Here is a 14076-nt window from a genome sequence, read left to right on the forward strand (position 1 = left end):
CGCGTGCTGTGTATAAAATATATATATATATATATATATATATATATATATATATATATATAAAGAGATATGTGGTCTTGTAAGTGGAAACCCATTTGAGTTCAAGACCCAACCCAACCGGGTTTTTCTTAATCTCTTCGTCTCTCTCCCAACACCATAAAAATAAAAGAGAGAGAGAGAGAGAGGAAGAAGAAGAAGAAGGGAACATGAGAGAGAACACAAGTGAAGAGGGAAGCAGTTCTTCAAAGCAGCCACCGGTTTTGAAGATGATAGATTCATGTCTGAGGCTAAGTGTGGTTCCCTTGAGTGTTGCAACTGTTTGGTTGACTGTCACTAACCACCAAGACAACCCTGACTATGGCAACCTGGATTACACCAATCTATTTGGTCTCAAGTACTGCATATACGTATACGTATACGTATACGTATACATACACCCAGTTTTATAAAATCTTTTTCTTTTTTTTTTGTGAAATTTGGTGGTATTAATTAACCCAAAACTGCAGGTACATGGCAGGTGTGAGTGCCGTATGTGCTGCTTATGCTGTGGTTTCCTGTATCTCTTCATGGGTCATTTGCTTTGTCTCCAGATCTTGGCTCTTCTTTCTCTCTGACCAGGTTTTCTCATTTTTCTCTCAACCTTTTTTTTCTCCCATTTATAAATTTCAAAAGGGAAATAAATTATAATGGGTTTAATTATGATAAGATTTTAAAATTAATTGATAAATATGTAAAATATGCATATGATTGAAGAAGTGAATAGAAACAAATTGCCCCCCAATACAATTTTTTTATTGCATTTTATGGGGAATTACGAAGAGTTATGGAGACAGTTCAATTATGAAATTATATTTCTAATAATATATTTTTTTTATAGGATTAGCGTTACTAACAGCACTAAATTATAATTTTTTAGTGGGATTAAATTTACTTTGCCATTGGTTGAATAAACAACTCTCATAGATCATTACCAAAAAAAAACTCTCATAGATGTAGTTTTACAGAATATTTTTATTACTAATTAGATGTCGTTTTAAATTTTCTAGGTGATTTTATAAAAAAAATAAATATAATTTTATCCTTAATTTAAAAATTAACTTAAATAAAATATAACTTAATTGGGGGTAGATATGATTTTTTTTATGTTTTTTTAATAATCGTGAAAAAAATCTAAAAGGATATTATTTTAGAAACGCAAGGAGTATAAGGTTTTGTTCCTTACACACCTAATCTTCCATGTATTGATTAATTAAAACAACAAAATAATATGGGTTTTTTTTATTATTGTATGTTTAGGTTTTAGCTTATTTGACAGTAACATCAATGGCGGCGGCATCGGAGATAACATACTTGGCATACAAAGGGGACCGACAAGTGACGTGGAGCGAGGTTTGCTCTTCTTATGCCGGCTTCTGTTCCAAGCTCGCCGTCGCTTTGGGGCTTCACGCCTTCGTCGTCGTCTTCTTCTTCCTTCTGTCCGCCATTTCTGCTTACAGAATTTTCAAAACCTTCGAACCTCCCCATCTTAGTTAGTGATTAATACAAGTGTGTTTTTTTTTACTTCGGAGCGTTAAAGTTTGTAATAAAAGTTGATTATTATATAGGGAAATTCCCAAAAAAATCATCCTATTATGAGATAACTATGACATTCATCACGAACTTTTAAAATTTTCAAATTCATACTGGATTTGAAATTTTTTTCTAAAAAATCATTCGAAATTTAAATTTTAACAAAATCTTCATCGGAACAGGATTAATTTTGCCACATAGGAAGAAAGCGCCTACATGGCGCCTACGTGGCATGTATGTGTTCGCCACGTAGGATACACGTGGCATTAATAATAAAAAATTAAAACAAAATTGAAAAAAATGTAAAAAAAATTATAAAAAATGTGGAAAAATTACAAAAAAAATGTAAAAATTGTAAAATTGTAAAAACATTTTCAAAAAATGTAAAAAAATGTAAAAATTATAAAAATTGTAAAAAAATTGCAAAAAATTATAAAAATTGTAAAAAAATGTAAAACAAATTGTAAAAAATTAAAAAAATTTAATTTATTTTTTTAAAAAAGGGAAATTTTCAAAAAAAAAAATCATCCAGTTACGAGATAACTATCAAATTCATCACGAACTTTACAATTTTATACTTTTTACAATTTTTACAATTTTTTACAATTTTTTACATTTTTTAAAAATGTTTTGCAATTTTACATTTTTTCAATTTTTATAATTTTTTGCAATTTTTTTACAATTTTTATAATTTTTACATTTTTTTACATTTTTTGAAAATGTTTCTACAATTTTACATTTTTTACATTTTTTTGTAATTTTTTCATATTTTTTATAATTTTTTTACATTTTTTTCAATTTTTTTTCAATTTTTTTATTATTAATGCCACGTGTATCCTACGTGGCGAACACGTACATGCCACGTAGGCGCCATGTAAGCGCTTTATGCCTACGTGGCAAAATTAATTCTGTTCCGATGAAGATTTTGTTAAAATTTAAATTTCGAATGATTTTTTAGACAAAAAATTCAAATCCAATATGAATTTGGAAATTTTAAAAGTTCGTGATGAATGTGATAGTTATATCATAATTGGATGATTTTTTTGGGAATTTCCCTATTATATACGATCCCAGATTTATTGTTTTGATTTACGTATATGAAAAAGAAAAATATTTTGTTGTCAAAAAGGAAAATAATGTGATTAGATCGATGCATTTGAATATGGAAAAACGACGTAACCAATGTTCATGAAACCCTCGTATATGATTTATCTTTCTTGGATTATCAAGATTTCTCAAGATTATCTATAGTTTAGGGTGCTACCATTACGATAATTGGGTTGCAGTGCATGTACATAAAAATTTTAAAAATACATAAAATATATATACTGATTTGGTAACACACACACACACATATATATATATATATATATATATATATATAGAGAGAGAGAGAGAGAGAGAGCTCTTAATGATGAGCGAATGCATTATGAACAAACAGATGAAACGCATCCAAAGTCACTGCCAAATCAATATTAGTAATTAAGTAATTAGAAATAAACAACAAATTTATTTTGTTCACGCACTTAAAAATCCGGATAAATGGTAAATCAATGATCAAGAAAGAACTCATTTGTCGACCGATCTTCTTTTTTTTTTTTTTCAGAAGATTCCGGGCAAGTTGTCCCAAGAACAGGAAGTGGTGGTGCTGTTCTTGTTGTGGTCGTTGGCAGATGCCGAAGAAGTGTCGACTGGGAACAACGACGCGAACTGATGAACGTCGAGGACGAGATTGTCGTCCGTCACGACAGAGGAATGCCCGTTCGAGATCTCTCCTCCACTGTCGCTTCCCCACTCAAGAAGCTTCGTTATGTCTTCTTGCATGGCGTTCATCTGGAGCGACTGATCATCTTCCCTTTCTCTTAACCCTTTGTTTTTTTTTAAATCAAAAGACACACACACCCAATAGTTCATGTTTTTGTTTGCAGATATGAAAAAAAAAGCATTTTTCGATGGCTCACCTTGTGGGGGACATAAGCCGAAACTGGCCAAGTTGTCAGTGCTGTTGGCATTGTTGTCGTTCTGGTCAGGCAGAGACATGACTTGTCTCCTCTTAGAAGCTCGACCGCCGCTGGCCAAAGCCTCAGCTTCGTCGAGGACATTCTCTAACAGCTCGCAGCTATTACTATGCAAACCAGCATCAAGATTCTGATGATGATGGTGATGATGATGCTGCTGATGGTGATGATGTTTCTCATCGCCTGTCAAGCTGATGACATCATAGCCGGCTACAGAGGTCGAGTGGGACATTTGGTTCGAAGGGAGCTCGGGTTTAATGGAGTAGACAGAAACGGGTTCAGTGGACTGAAGGGAGGAAGGAGAGAAATGGGTATGAAGCATATGATGAGTAGGGGATTGGGATGAGTGGTAAGGAGAGGAAGGGTTTAGAGAGAAGGAATGAAGAGGAGAAGTGGGAGAGGAAGAGACGAGGAGAGCGATGGAGGAGGAGGACGAGGACGAGGATGCGTTGGCGTTCGGGTAAGAAGAAGAACCAGTTGGAGTGGCCGGGGAAGAATAAGGCAGCGTTAGAAACGAAGAGTAAGGGCTCTTCCCCACTGGCGAAAACCCGCTGCTGCAACTCACGTTAGCGGGAATAACAGAATGAGAACTGAAACGTTTAGAACGGAAGGAAGGCGGCTGGAGGAGAGGAGGGGGGCGGGGGAAGGTGAAGGCATTGATGTCGGGATGGGAGAGGGAAGAGGAAGGGGACCTCGGGAGGGCGAAGAGAGGGAGAGTAGAGAACTGGCGAGGAGAAGAGAGAGAGTGAGGAGGGGTTTGTGGAGTGGTGGGAGTGTGGCAAGGCGGTGTAGGGCTGAGAGGACGCAATAGGTTAGGGGACGGTATGGTCTGGAAAGTGAAGGAAGAGGACGGGGTCGGGGCCGTGGCCGTGGAAGAAGGGGAGGGGAGAGGGGAGGTAGGCATGTGCGGATGATGGTGGTGATGATGATGGTGATGGTGATGGTTGTTGTTTGGGATGATATCGGGCGGGTAGAGAGGGAGACCTTGACGTTGGAGGCGTTTCAGCCTCGTGTTCCAGTAGTTTTTGATCTCGTTGTCCGTTCTTCCCGGTAGCTATGGAAGATATTATAGATTAGGATCCATGAGTTTTGGTTCTTGTTTCAATATTCTCTTGGTTTGAAGTTTCTTTACACAGAGCATTTTTTCTCACACAAGGAACAAGAACACAACAGAGAACAGAATCTAGAAAACAGAGAGGAAACAGGGCATAACCATTGATGATGATGATGATGATGATGAAAAGTGAGAAAAGCACAAACCCAGATGACAGAATAGAGAATCAAATAACATAAACTCAAAAGCCATTAAAACCAGATACTGCAACTGCAAATAAAGACATACTACGCGTACGGACATAGAGACAAGCGATATGCGATTGAGGAGAGACTTGAAACGAGATGACAGAGCAAGAAAATCAAAAACCCAGAATCTATAGATTACACAGAGAGAGAGAGATACGAGGATTCATGTAATGAAAAGAAGGAGAAGGGGGTTAGTCACCTGAGCGGCCATGCGAGCCCATTTGTTGCCGAGTTGAGCATGAAGCTGAATGATTAAGCGCTCTTCCTCGGCGGTGAAGGCGCCTTTCTTCAGATTCGGCCGGAGATGATTCGCCCACCGGAGCCGACAGCTCTTACCGCAACGGGCAAGGCCCGTGTTCTTCTGAACCGCGTTCCAGTTCCCCTCGCCGTGCTCCCTCACGTACGCCGCCAGAATCTCGTCCTCCGCCGCAGTCCACGGCCCCTTCTTCAAAACCACCGCCAACCCTCCACCGCCGTCAGAGGAAGCGGACCCACCTTCCTTCGATGCTCCCCCGCCGTACAGGATCATCTCCTCATCCGCGGTCCGTACTCCTCGCTTTAAGCTGTCCGAAGAAGGAAACAGGTTTATGTTTTTTTTGTTTGTTTTTTTGGAAATTGAACAATGTATTTTATGGTTAAAATCTTGTTTTTTTCACAGGCCGAAATGAGGGGGAAAGGTTGTTCTGAAAACGGAAATGGGTGGACATGGAAAGGGGGGTTTAAAGATGGTAAGAACCACCGGAAAAGATTAACCCCCTGGTTCCATGGTGAAGAAGATGACGAAGAACAATCACAACAGAAAAAACCAACAAGCTTGGAATTTAAAAAAAAAAAAAAAGAGAGAGAGAGAGAGACAGACCCGATATTTTTTGCGACAGTTGGTTTCCAGACACAAAGCCCTTAAGAGTTAAGACACCTTGGCACAGCTCATGTCTGTTTCTCCCATGCTTCTCTTCTTCTATTTTAAGACTATACATACATGTATATGTGTACACAGAGATTCCGTACTCTGATCGTACCACATGTGAACTGGTCTCGTCGACTGGTTCCATGGTCGATCACATTTCATAACCCCATGGTTATATGGTAATCAGTAATTATTTAATGCTTCTAAGATTGAACCAATGTGTTGTTGCATGCTTTTGATTGTGCAAATGCAAAGACTTCAACCGGGACCCTCTATCAAAACATATATATACATATACACAAGCATATATATATATATATATATATCATGTTAAGAGATGATTATGAAGAATATTGTTGACGTGGACGAGAGAGAGGAGATAGAACTATCTCATATTCTTATACATCTGTAATTGTAAAACGCACAGAGAAGCACATACACACAAATAGAGCTTAGCTAAGCTGTTCAGACATCTATGTTAGAAAATTTTAGCTACTCTTGTTCCATAAATAGTGTCTGAATTTCACTAAAAAGGAAGAGAAAAAACCCCCTACACTGACGAATCTAAATCATGGATGCATTGAATTTGAACCAGTGACTGATCAGAAACCCTAACAATGGGGTTTTTTACTCACCCGCAACTTCATCCAACTCACCTGACAAAACAGCTTTCTCCTTCATCTGTTCGGGTTTTTTCTCCAGATCCTTGAAAGTACACCACGCTTTGGACTATTCTTCTTCAATGTTTTCTTCCATTGAACCGATCTCATGTTTCTTCCATGGATTTCCAGAGAAAGCTGTAACTAGTCCAGGCTTCTTACCGATTGGAAAAACACTGAGTTTGATCATGTCGGCACTGAGTTAGTTCTTCTGCAATGGTGGTTCAGAGCTGCAGAGCAAGATCAGGCTGTTGTGAATCCACACGAACACCAGAAGACTGTTTTGCAGGTGAATCAGGCGAATGGACACCAATGTTCAGATCCGGAGGAAGGTTGTCCTGTCTCTGCTTCAGCTGGCTGGTGCTAATGCCTCGCCATGGGGATTGAGCGTGGAATCCATTGAAGTCAGAAGCAGGGACCATGTGAGGGAAACCCATTTGCTGTCGGGATCCATGAACTGGTTGATGCACAAATGTCTGGAAGGGGAAACCATTACTTTGCGAGAAAGGAAGCTCGGATCCTCTGGGTGTCAGTGCTTGTGGATGGAGTTCCCTAGCTGGATCATACAATGACTCAGCCGAAATCCTGTTTTTCGGGCTGTTAGAATTTTCGGTCTTTTGTTTATGCCCTCCACCCCCAGACCCTATTGACATCCATGCCCGTGCCGCCAAGAGGGCAGCATTACTTGAATCTTCACCTCTTATAGACGGAAATGAGTGAGTATTATCTTGAGGATGGCTGGAGCTGTGCTGCATTTTGGCCTTTTCACCAAGGCCTTTCATCAACTGTGACGGGTCACCGAGGCCTTGGAGTTGACCCGGTCTAACGGGTTGTGAACACGTTGCTGCTCGAGCCATTTGATTCGGAGTATCAATCTTCGACAGATCGATCATCCTGCTGTTCAACCCAGTTGAGGATTTTCCATTAGCCAACCCACCAGGACTAACCCCGTTAGTGGCCTGGGGCTTATATTGTTCAGTCCGAGTGAGAGACACATTCCTCATCATGTCAGTCGATCTAAAGGCCACTGTGTCTGATTTATCCAAATTCTGCTTCTCTGAAACATAAGCTGCATTGGTTTGTTCATCTGGTGGTGGTAAATTCAATTCTACCTGCTGAAGCTTCTTCCTTTGAAGCTCGACAGAAGCCCGGGCAGGCATGTTTTGTTGCTGGCTTGCAGACTTCGGTTTTACAGCTCGGGAAGCAACAGAAGATAGCGGTTTCCCTTCCGAGACGGACCCAGCAGAAGTCTGAAAGAGAGAAGGCTTTCCTTCTGGAATTGGCTCGTTTGGAGGTTGTTCCCTCGGCGTCTTTAACGGCATCTCATTTCTCGTCGTGAAAGCAGAAGATTCTTTCAGCGTGCTGGTTTCAAGTGACAGTAATGGTGTAGGGAGAGGCTCATACTCTCCAACCCATCCATGGCCAAACTTAACACCCGCAGGCAGTGCCTGTTCAATTCTCTGAGAGGCTACTTTCCATGCAACAGGTCCTAGAGTTGCAGTAAAGCGAGCCAGGCTTCTAGCATATGCGTGTTCAGCATGAAGCCCTACCTGATTATGAGAAAGAAGGAAAAAAATATGTGAAGCAGCAAAAAGAAAGAGGGAGAATGAAAAATCAATGGATTTAATCACATACAGCCACAAGCTGCTTGATTTCATCCTCAAACGTTGAGAATACAGACTCTGGTCTCTCTGACCATTGACAAGACATGCTGTAAGTTGCATGACGATTATCCTCAGTAGCAGATTGCTTCCTCCCAAACTTACCAGATAGACCCTTACCTGGGAAAGTTGAAAAACATGAAAAAATCCAAAACCTGATAAAGTTTCAACCTTTCTTCCTCAGAAGAAATAAGGCTACACAGGTAATGTAGTGTATATATCATACCAGATATCAAGTCTTCTGCTTTCTCGAGACTGTCGACTAGGGATACATTTCCCTCCAAAAGCCCGTCTGTACCAGTCTGAGCTGAAACTGAGCCATTTTGGAAAATACCTCCGGTAGCGAGATTGGCACCAGCAGAGAAATCAGAGCCGATGGGTTCTAACACATTCTTGTTAGGAAACTGTTTGACCTGCTTCTTTCCTGAGCTGCCGGGTTTCACCTTTTGTTCTGTTTTCAACTCTTTCTCCTCAGCACGTTCAATCTTGATCCTTATCTTCTCAAATTTTTTCTTCGCCATCTCCTGAATAGTCCTCGCCTATGCAGGCAGGATACAGTGAGTGAGTTCAACGGACAAACAGGCAGCAAAACTAAACAGCAAAACATAGAAGGTTTAGGTAAGAAAATGAAAATGCCATTTACCTGTTTATAGTACACAGTGTCTGAAGCATTGTATTGCATTGCATTTGAGCAAATCAGAAAGACATCACTCTGCATTCATCAAACCCGGCTTCGATAAACACCTCAGAGAAACCTTGGTCTAACTGATATAGTAAAGTATTAACTCGAAATACATTCTCTAACATAGCATGTGGGCGCAGTCAAGCTGGCTACAAAATTCTATGTCCCATATGAAGAACCTATATCTTCAAAACATGGCTGAGAAGCTGCTTACACAGGCCACGAGTCTTTCAAACCGAAAAACAAATCAAAACTTGTTACCCACCTCAAACTCTTCAAGTATGGAATATGATCCATTTGCAAGCTTCTTCCTCACCGTGGCAAAGTCCATGGGATGCTCAATTATGTCATGATAATCAGGAAGCTGCAGAACAAAACCAATGAATAAAATAACTCAAAACCCCATTTCTGTACAAGTTGTGCTCATATCGTGTCAAATGTGCATACCTCTTCAGGATCAACTGGCTCTGCATACACACCATAAATGTCCTTCCTGCTCGAAATTTCAGGGTGTTGATAAGCCAAGTGACACAAAAATACACACAGCAGATACATACATACATATATATATATATATATATATATATATATATATTTGCGTGTGCGTGTGTATGCCTACACAAATGTAGATGTGCAAAAGAAAAAAAGAAGGAAAAAGGATTCAAGTTGCATACTTCTGCAACTTTTCAAGGATCAACTCCAAGGATTTCTTGTCAGGCATAGGGGTCTCCGATGAGATATCAGTCAGAGTTCCTAATTAACAAACAAGAAGTGGATGAATTACTCGAATAGCTGCAAAATCCAGACTTGGGATGAGTTAGAGATCAAAACTCGACACCCAGAAACATAACAACTCATACCAGGACAAGAACTGCCCCTATTTCCTGTCTCTTTCCCCTTCCTTTCCTGACAAAAACCAAGACATATATCAGAAACCTTAAAACTTCATCTCCATCTATTTCCCGCGAATCAAGGGAATCAGAACGTACTGAAAGAAAGACAAAGTCATGGTCAGACAAAAAACAGAGTGAATGAAAGAGACAGAGATGCACTGGTAAAAGCAGACAATACTCGAGCATGGATAAGAAAAACACACATCTATATATAGAGTAAAAGATGTGGGTAGAGAGAGAAAGGTGAGAGCGTGATCAAGATTCTGTGGGAAGAGAGAGAGAGAGCATATGTTAGTTTTTGACAGTTGACCCGACAGTTTAATTATCTCCCAAATCCCAACATACTCCCATCACAAGCAAGAACAAGAGAGAGAGAGAGAGAGGGGAGTGCATATATATATATATATTGGTGATACAGAAGGCTGACAAACATTTCTAGGGTTTCCGTACATACCTCATGATCGTCTTCATCTGCATCCCCGCGATCTTCTTTTTCTTCCTCTTCCTCCTCATAATCTTCATCTTCTTCAGCACCACCGCTAATTTTCCTCTTCTTCACCGGCTTCTTCTCACCCACCTCTTCGTCATCATTCTCCTCCTCTCCGTCGTCATCCCCTTCCGCTTCATCTTCATCCCCATCGTCCGATACGTGCCCACCACGCGACGCCGGTCGGCCTCGGCCCCTGGTCGGGGGGTCGGCGCTTGCCCGGCTCTGGTTCAGCTTGAGAACGGGGACGAGCTTCATCTTTTTTCCTCGCCTACTCTCCTCCTCAGCCTCGTCCTCGTCGTCGAGATAATCATCAAAATCGAAGTTGTACCTCACATTTCTCCGCCGAAGACTTCGCCGGAGCTCGTACCCATCGCCGGAGCTCGCCCGCCGCGCCAGATCCGCCTTCGACGGCCGTCCCTTCTTCCGCCGCCTCACGATCTGACTCATCCTGGCCCCTCCCTACTCTCTCTAGAACTCAGCACACCCACACCGGCTTGCTTTCTCTCTCTACAGCTCAGGTCCCTCTGCTACTTCCTTTCTATTTTCCTTTTTTCTACGCGCTTTTCCCTCGGGTAAGAGAGAGAGAGAGACGAAATGGAGAAACTTTTTTTTTCGGAGGGCCCATGACCGAACCTGAGGTTCGGATAATTGATTTCTAAAAATGATCGATTCTTTGAACTCCGTGCAAAGTTAACGGCGTTAGATGCTGCCCGTTGCCCCCCGCGTCATATCTGATTGCTTTTTCCGTCGCTCACATAGGCGTGTATCTCACGCGCTTCTGTAATCAAAGCTCTAATGATTGAAATTATGAAGTAACACAAGTATTAAATCTTGTTATGTATCTTCAAAATCCTTAACCATCTTTTAGATCTGTACCTTTTGTGTTGGTGTTTTATTAGACTTAAAATATACTTATTTTTCCATAATTTTTCTGTAAAAAAATACACGTTATTATTGTAAGGTTATTAAATTCATACATTTTGCATATAATTAGATGGAATATTTAAACAATCAAGCCATTTGTGTAGGTTCAATGAACCAAAGTGTTACATGCAAAAACTTTGACGGAAGGTCCATTTATCACCTATATTGTAGGTCCCATCTTTTTGACAAAATGTGTGAATATATATATATATATATATATATATATATATATATATTTTATTAACATGTTTTTTCGTATAATAAGATGATAAACAAGTTACAAGAATAATACATAATCTTAACTTATGTATTGATTAAATGTATACATAAATCAAAAGAGACTATATAAAATATATGATGAGTTTGTCGTTATGTTCGGGAAGCTATTTTCTTTAATTTGGTCTAAATGTAATTTCATTAGTCAACAACAAGAACCATTTTTTGTTCGTTAAATAATTTAAAATTTTGTTTAAAATTCGGTGCCCAAGTTTATTGGAGACGCGCCGCGAAAGCGCGTGAGATTAATTTTTCAAATGGGAAAACGAGCTTCGACAGGGACCGCCGTGACCTCACCTCACGGCCCACCAATTGGACTTCTTAAAGTTTTTTTCCCCCACGAAAATTTTAAAAGTAATGAAAAACTTCATCTCTTTTTTTATAAATATTTTTTTCTCTTTATGATAAAATGTGTTGACTAGGGGTGTCAAACGAGCCAGTTCGGATCATTTCGGGCTCGACTCATTTGGCTCAGATCGTTTTGGGTTTAACTTGTTAGGCTCGTTTTCTAACGAGCCAGAAAAACCTCGACTCAGATCGCTCGCCAGTTTTCCGATCTGAACGAGTCGGCTCGTTGAACCAAGGATATATAATATTTTTTATTTATATTTATTTTAAATATAATTATAAATTTAAATAAATACATAAAAATTGCCGCCGATGTCAGGCTCATTGAACACGTGTTCAATGAGCTCTGGTTCGTTAGACTCGTTTTTTAACGAGCTGAAAAAATTACGGCTCAAATCGCTCGTTTTCTGGCGAGCCACGAGCCAGCTCGCGAGCCGGGTTTGTTTTGATACCCCTAGTGTGACAAAGTTTAAAGTCAGATAAATGAATAATACATAATTATAAAATTGATTTTAGTAATATAATATATAAATATATCTAAATTAAATATAAGTTAAAATTTTAATGAGACTATTTTAAATTAATAAAAACGAAATATAAAAACAATTAAACAATAAATACGTTTTTAATAAAACTGATATATATTTAATAAAATGATCTAACAAATCTAAATGGATGCCCTTTTTTCTTGTCTATTTGAGATGTAGTTGGTAACCAAAACCGTTCTTGTTTGTTAGTTCATGCGATCGGTTTAATATAAATTAGATGTAAAACATAATTAAATTCGGGCATAAATCTCTAATTAAATTGAGCGAATTATTATTACCCCTTGTTATATTATACGTCATAGATTTAGTTCCCCAGATTTATGTATGTATCTAAGAGTTTACAATAATAATATATACCCACAGTGTGTATATATATATGTATGTATGTGTATATATACGCACGTACTTGTTGTATTTGGACTGGGTTGCAAATAGGCTTTCTAGAAGCGATAAAGCCGACGAAGGAAATTAAAAGCCCAATTCAACCATCCAATAATTATTTTAGATAAAATCTATACAAATATATTCCCTTTCTACAAAACTAAAATATAGAAACTTTACGATTTCTAAGTAAATATTTTCCAGCTCCTAAATAAATATAGTTACTTAAGATTTTCGAGAGAATTTCAAAAGTTTGTATGTTTATTTTGGAATTCGGAAATAATTTATTTATATATTATCTCGGATGTTATAAAATTTATATATGAGTTTTATGGATTTTTTTTTAAAATATTTATGATAAACTTATTTAAAATGATCACCTGCTTAAAAATTCAGCTCTATTGTAGAAAATATTGTGATTTCATTTATTGGATACAAATTCTCTATCACATTTTTCCATGTTAAAAGGTACCACCAAATTTTGAAAGAAAATAAAAAGTAAGAACAATATGAAAGTGGAGGACGTGTGGTGCTTTATTCCAAAGAAAAGCTATTGTTGCCCATCCACTTTTATTGGGAACGCGTAATTAAAAGAAAACTAATCAAATACAATAAAATTTGAATTGAATTAAAATCGAATGTTGGATGCTTACATTTTTAAAATTTAATTAATAACTGGTTTATAATATAACAAATGATAAATAAATAAAACTAACTAATTTTATTTTAAAATAAGTTAATATTTAATGAAAATTATAGTATAGTCGAATAAAACAAAATTCTAAATATCCAAAAATCGAAACAAAACTAAATAAATATAAATTTTCAAAAATTTTAAAAATCAAATTTTAACATGATCAAAGATGGAGTGAATGATATCCAAAATATCCACTAGGAGACTCACTGCTACCCTCATTTAGTGCAATAAATAAATTCTATAAAATATTTGGGGGGATGTGAGTCGTTTATGAAATCTATACCATGACGAATAGAAAATATAAGTGAAAATAACATATGTATACAGTATATATATACATATACATGCAGTCTTTTTCAGTGAATCTCCACAATATGAAAATCATAGATTTTCACGTAACCAAATTAATTTACGGTTTTAAAATCAATTAACGACCATGCCTATATGGTTACTTGAAGCTCAATACAATAAAATCAGTATGGGATACAAATAAAATTATAGGATGAATATTTCGGATATTAAAATTTTAATTTTGAATGTGTGTGTCCTGTTCCATTCGGTTCGAATTATTTATTAAAAAATATTTATTGTAAAATAAAATATATGTTTTGCTTCGGTTTTTATTATTTTGATGTTTCGATTGGATATAATGATAAATATAAAATATTTTAATTTATAATATATATATATATATATATATATATATATATATATATATTTT

The 14076-nt window shown here is 37.7% G+C and overlaps 4 protein-coding genes across 4 annotated transcripts; 1 reads left to right on the top strand and 3 right to left on the bottom strand.

Moving 5' to 3' along the window:
- Positions 1-67: 67 nt before the first annotated feature.
- LOC104811612 (CASP-like protein 2D1) lies at positions 68-1624 on the top strand. The gene is made up of 3 exons (XM_010538362.2): positions 68-394; positions 507-618; positions 1297-1624. Exons 1-3 carry the CDS (start codon positions 207-209, stop codon positions 1531-1533), a joined length of 537 nt encoding a protein of 178 aa, XP_010536664.1. The 5' UTR covers positions 68-206; the 3' UTR covers positions 1534-1624.
- Positions 1625-2971: 1347 nt separating this feature from the next.
- Positions 2972-4685, bottom strand: LOC104811613 (DNA-directed RNA polymerase II subunit RPB1-like). Its single transcript, XM_010538363.1, has 2 exons — positions 3531-4685; positions 2972-3437 (listed from the first exon to the last, which is right to left on the bottom strand). Exons 1-2 carry the CDS (start codon positions 4489-4491, stop codon positions 3172-3174), a joined length of 1227 nt encoding a protein of 408 aa, XP_010536665.1. The 5' UTR covers positions 4492-4685; the 3' UTR covers positions 2972-3171.
- A 187-nt stretch (positions 4686-4872) lies between these two features.
- On the bottom strand, positions 4873-5434 carry LOC104811615 (transcription factor GAMYB-like). Its single transcript, XM_010538366.2, has one exon. The coding sequence runs from the start codon at positions 5416-5418 to the stop codon at positions 5053-5055; it is 366 nt and encodes a 121-aa protein (XP_010536668.1). The 5' UTR covers positions 5419-5434; the 3' UTR covers positions 4873-5052.
- On the bottom strand, positions 4893-11026 carry LOC104811614 (bromodomain and WD repeat-containing protein 1). Its single transcript, XM_010538364.2, has 10 exons — positions 10146-11026; positions 9659-9704; positions 9473-9551; positions 9246-9291; positions 9064-9162; positions 8760-8828; positions 8343-8655; positions 8091-8236; positions 5749-8005; positions 4893-5452 (listed from the first exon to the last, which is right to left on the bottom strand). Exons 1-9 carry the CDS (start codon positions 10626-10628, stop codon positions 6680-6682), a joined length of 2607 nt encoding a protein of 868 aa, XP_010536666.1. The 5' UTR covers positions 10629-11026; the 3' UTR covers positions 4893-5452; positions 5749-6679.
- Between the last annotated feature and the right edge of the window lie 3050 nt (positions 11027-14076).

This window comes from Tarenaya hassleriana, unplaced genomic scaffold (assembly GCF_000463585.1).
Source record: "Tarenaya hassleriana unplaced genomic scaffold, ASM46358v1 Cleome2, whole genome shotgun sequence".
NCBI lineage: Eukaryota > Viridiplantae > Streptophyta > Magnoliopsida > Brassicales > Cleomaceae > Tarenaya > Tarenaya hassleriana.

What these genes read in the sequence shown, in the direction of transcription:
- LOC104811612 (XM_010538362.2), top strand. Translation starts at nt 207, where the DNA reads ATGAGAGAGAACACAAGTGAAGAGGGAAGCAGTTCTTCAAAGCAGCCA. An exon ending in ACCAATCTATTTGGTCTCAA is followed by an intron (nt 395 to 506) that starts GTACTGCATATA and finishes CCAAAACTGCAG; the next exon opens with GTACATGGCAGGTGTGAGTG. An exon ending in TCTTCTTTCTCTCTGACCAG is followed by an intron (nt 619 to 1,296) that starts GTTTTCTCATTT and finishes TTGTATGTTTAG; the next exon opens with GTTTTAGCTTATTTGACAGT.
- LOC104811613 (XM_010538363.1), bottom strand. Translation starts at nt 4,491, where the DNA reads ATGCCTACCTCCCCTCTCCCCTCCCCTTCTTCCACGGCCACGGCCCCG. An exon ending in CGGCTTATGTCCCCCACAAG is followed by an intron (nt 3,438 to 3,530) that starts GTGAGCCATCGA and finishes AAAAAAACAAAG; the next exon opens with GGTTAAGAGAAAGGGAAGAT.
- LOC104811615 (XM_010538366.2), bottom strand. Translation starts at nt 5,418, where the DNA reads ATGATCCTGTACGGCGGGGGAGCATCGAAGGAAGGTGGGTCCGCTTCC.
- LOC104811614 (XM_010538364.2), bottom strand. Translation starts at nt 10,628, where the DNA reads ATGAGTCAGATCGTGAGGCGGCGGAAGAAGGGACGGCCGTCGAAGGCG. An exon ending in ATCCTTGAAAAGTTGCAGAA is followed by an intron (nt 9,292 to 9,472) that starts GTATGCAACTTG and finishes AATTTCGAGCAG; the next exon opens with GAAGGACATTTATGGTGTGT. An exon ending in ACACTGTGTACTATAAACAG is followed by an intron (nt 8,656 to 8,759) that starts GTAAATGGCATT and finishes CTGCCTGCATAG; the next exon opens with GCGAGGACTATTCAGGAGAT.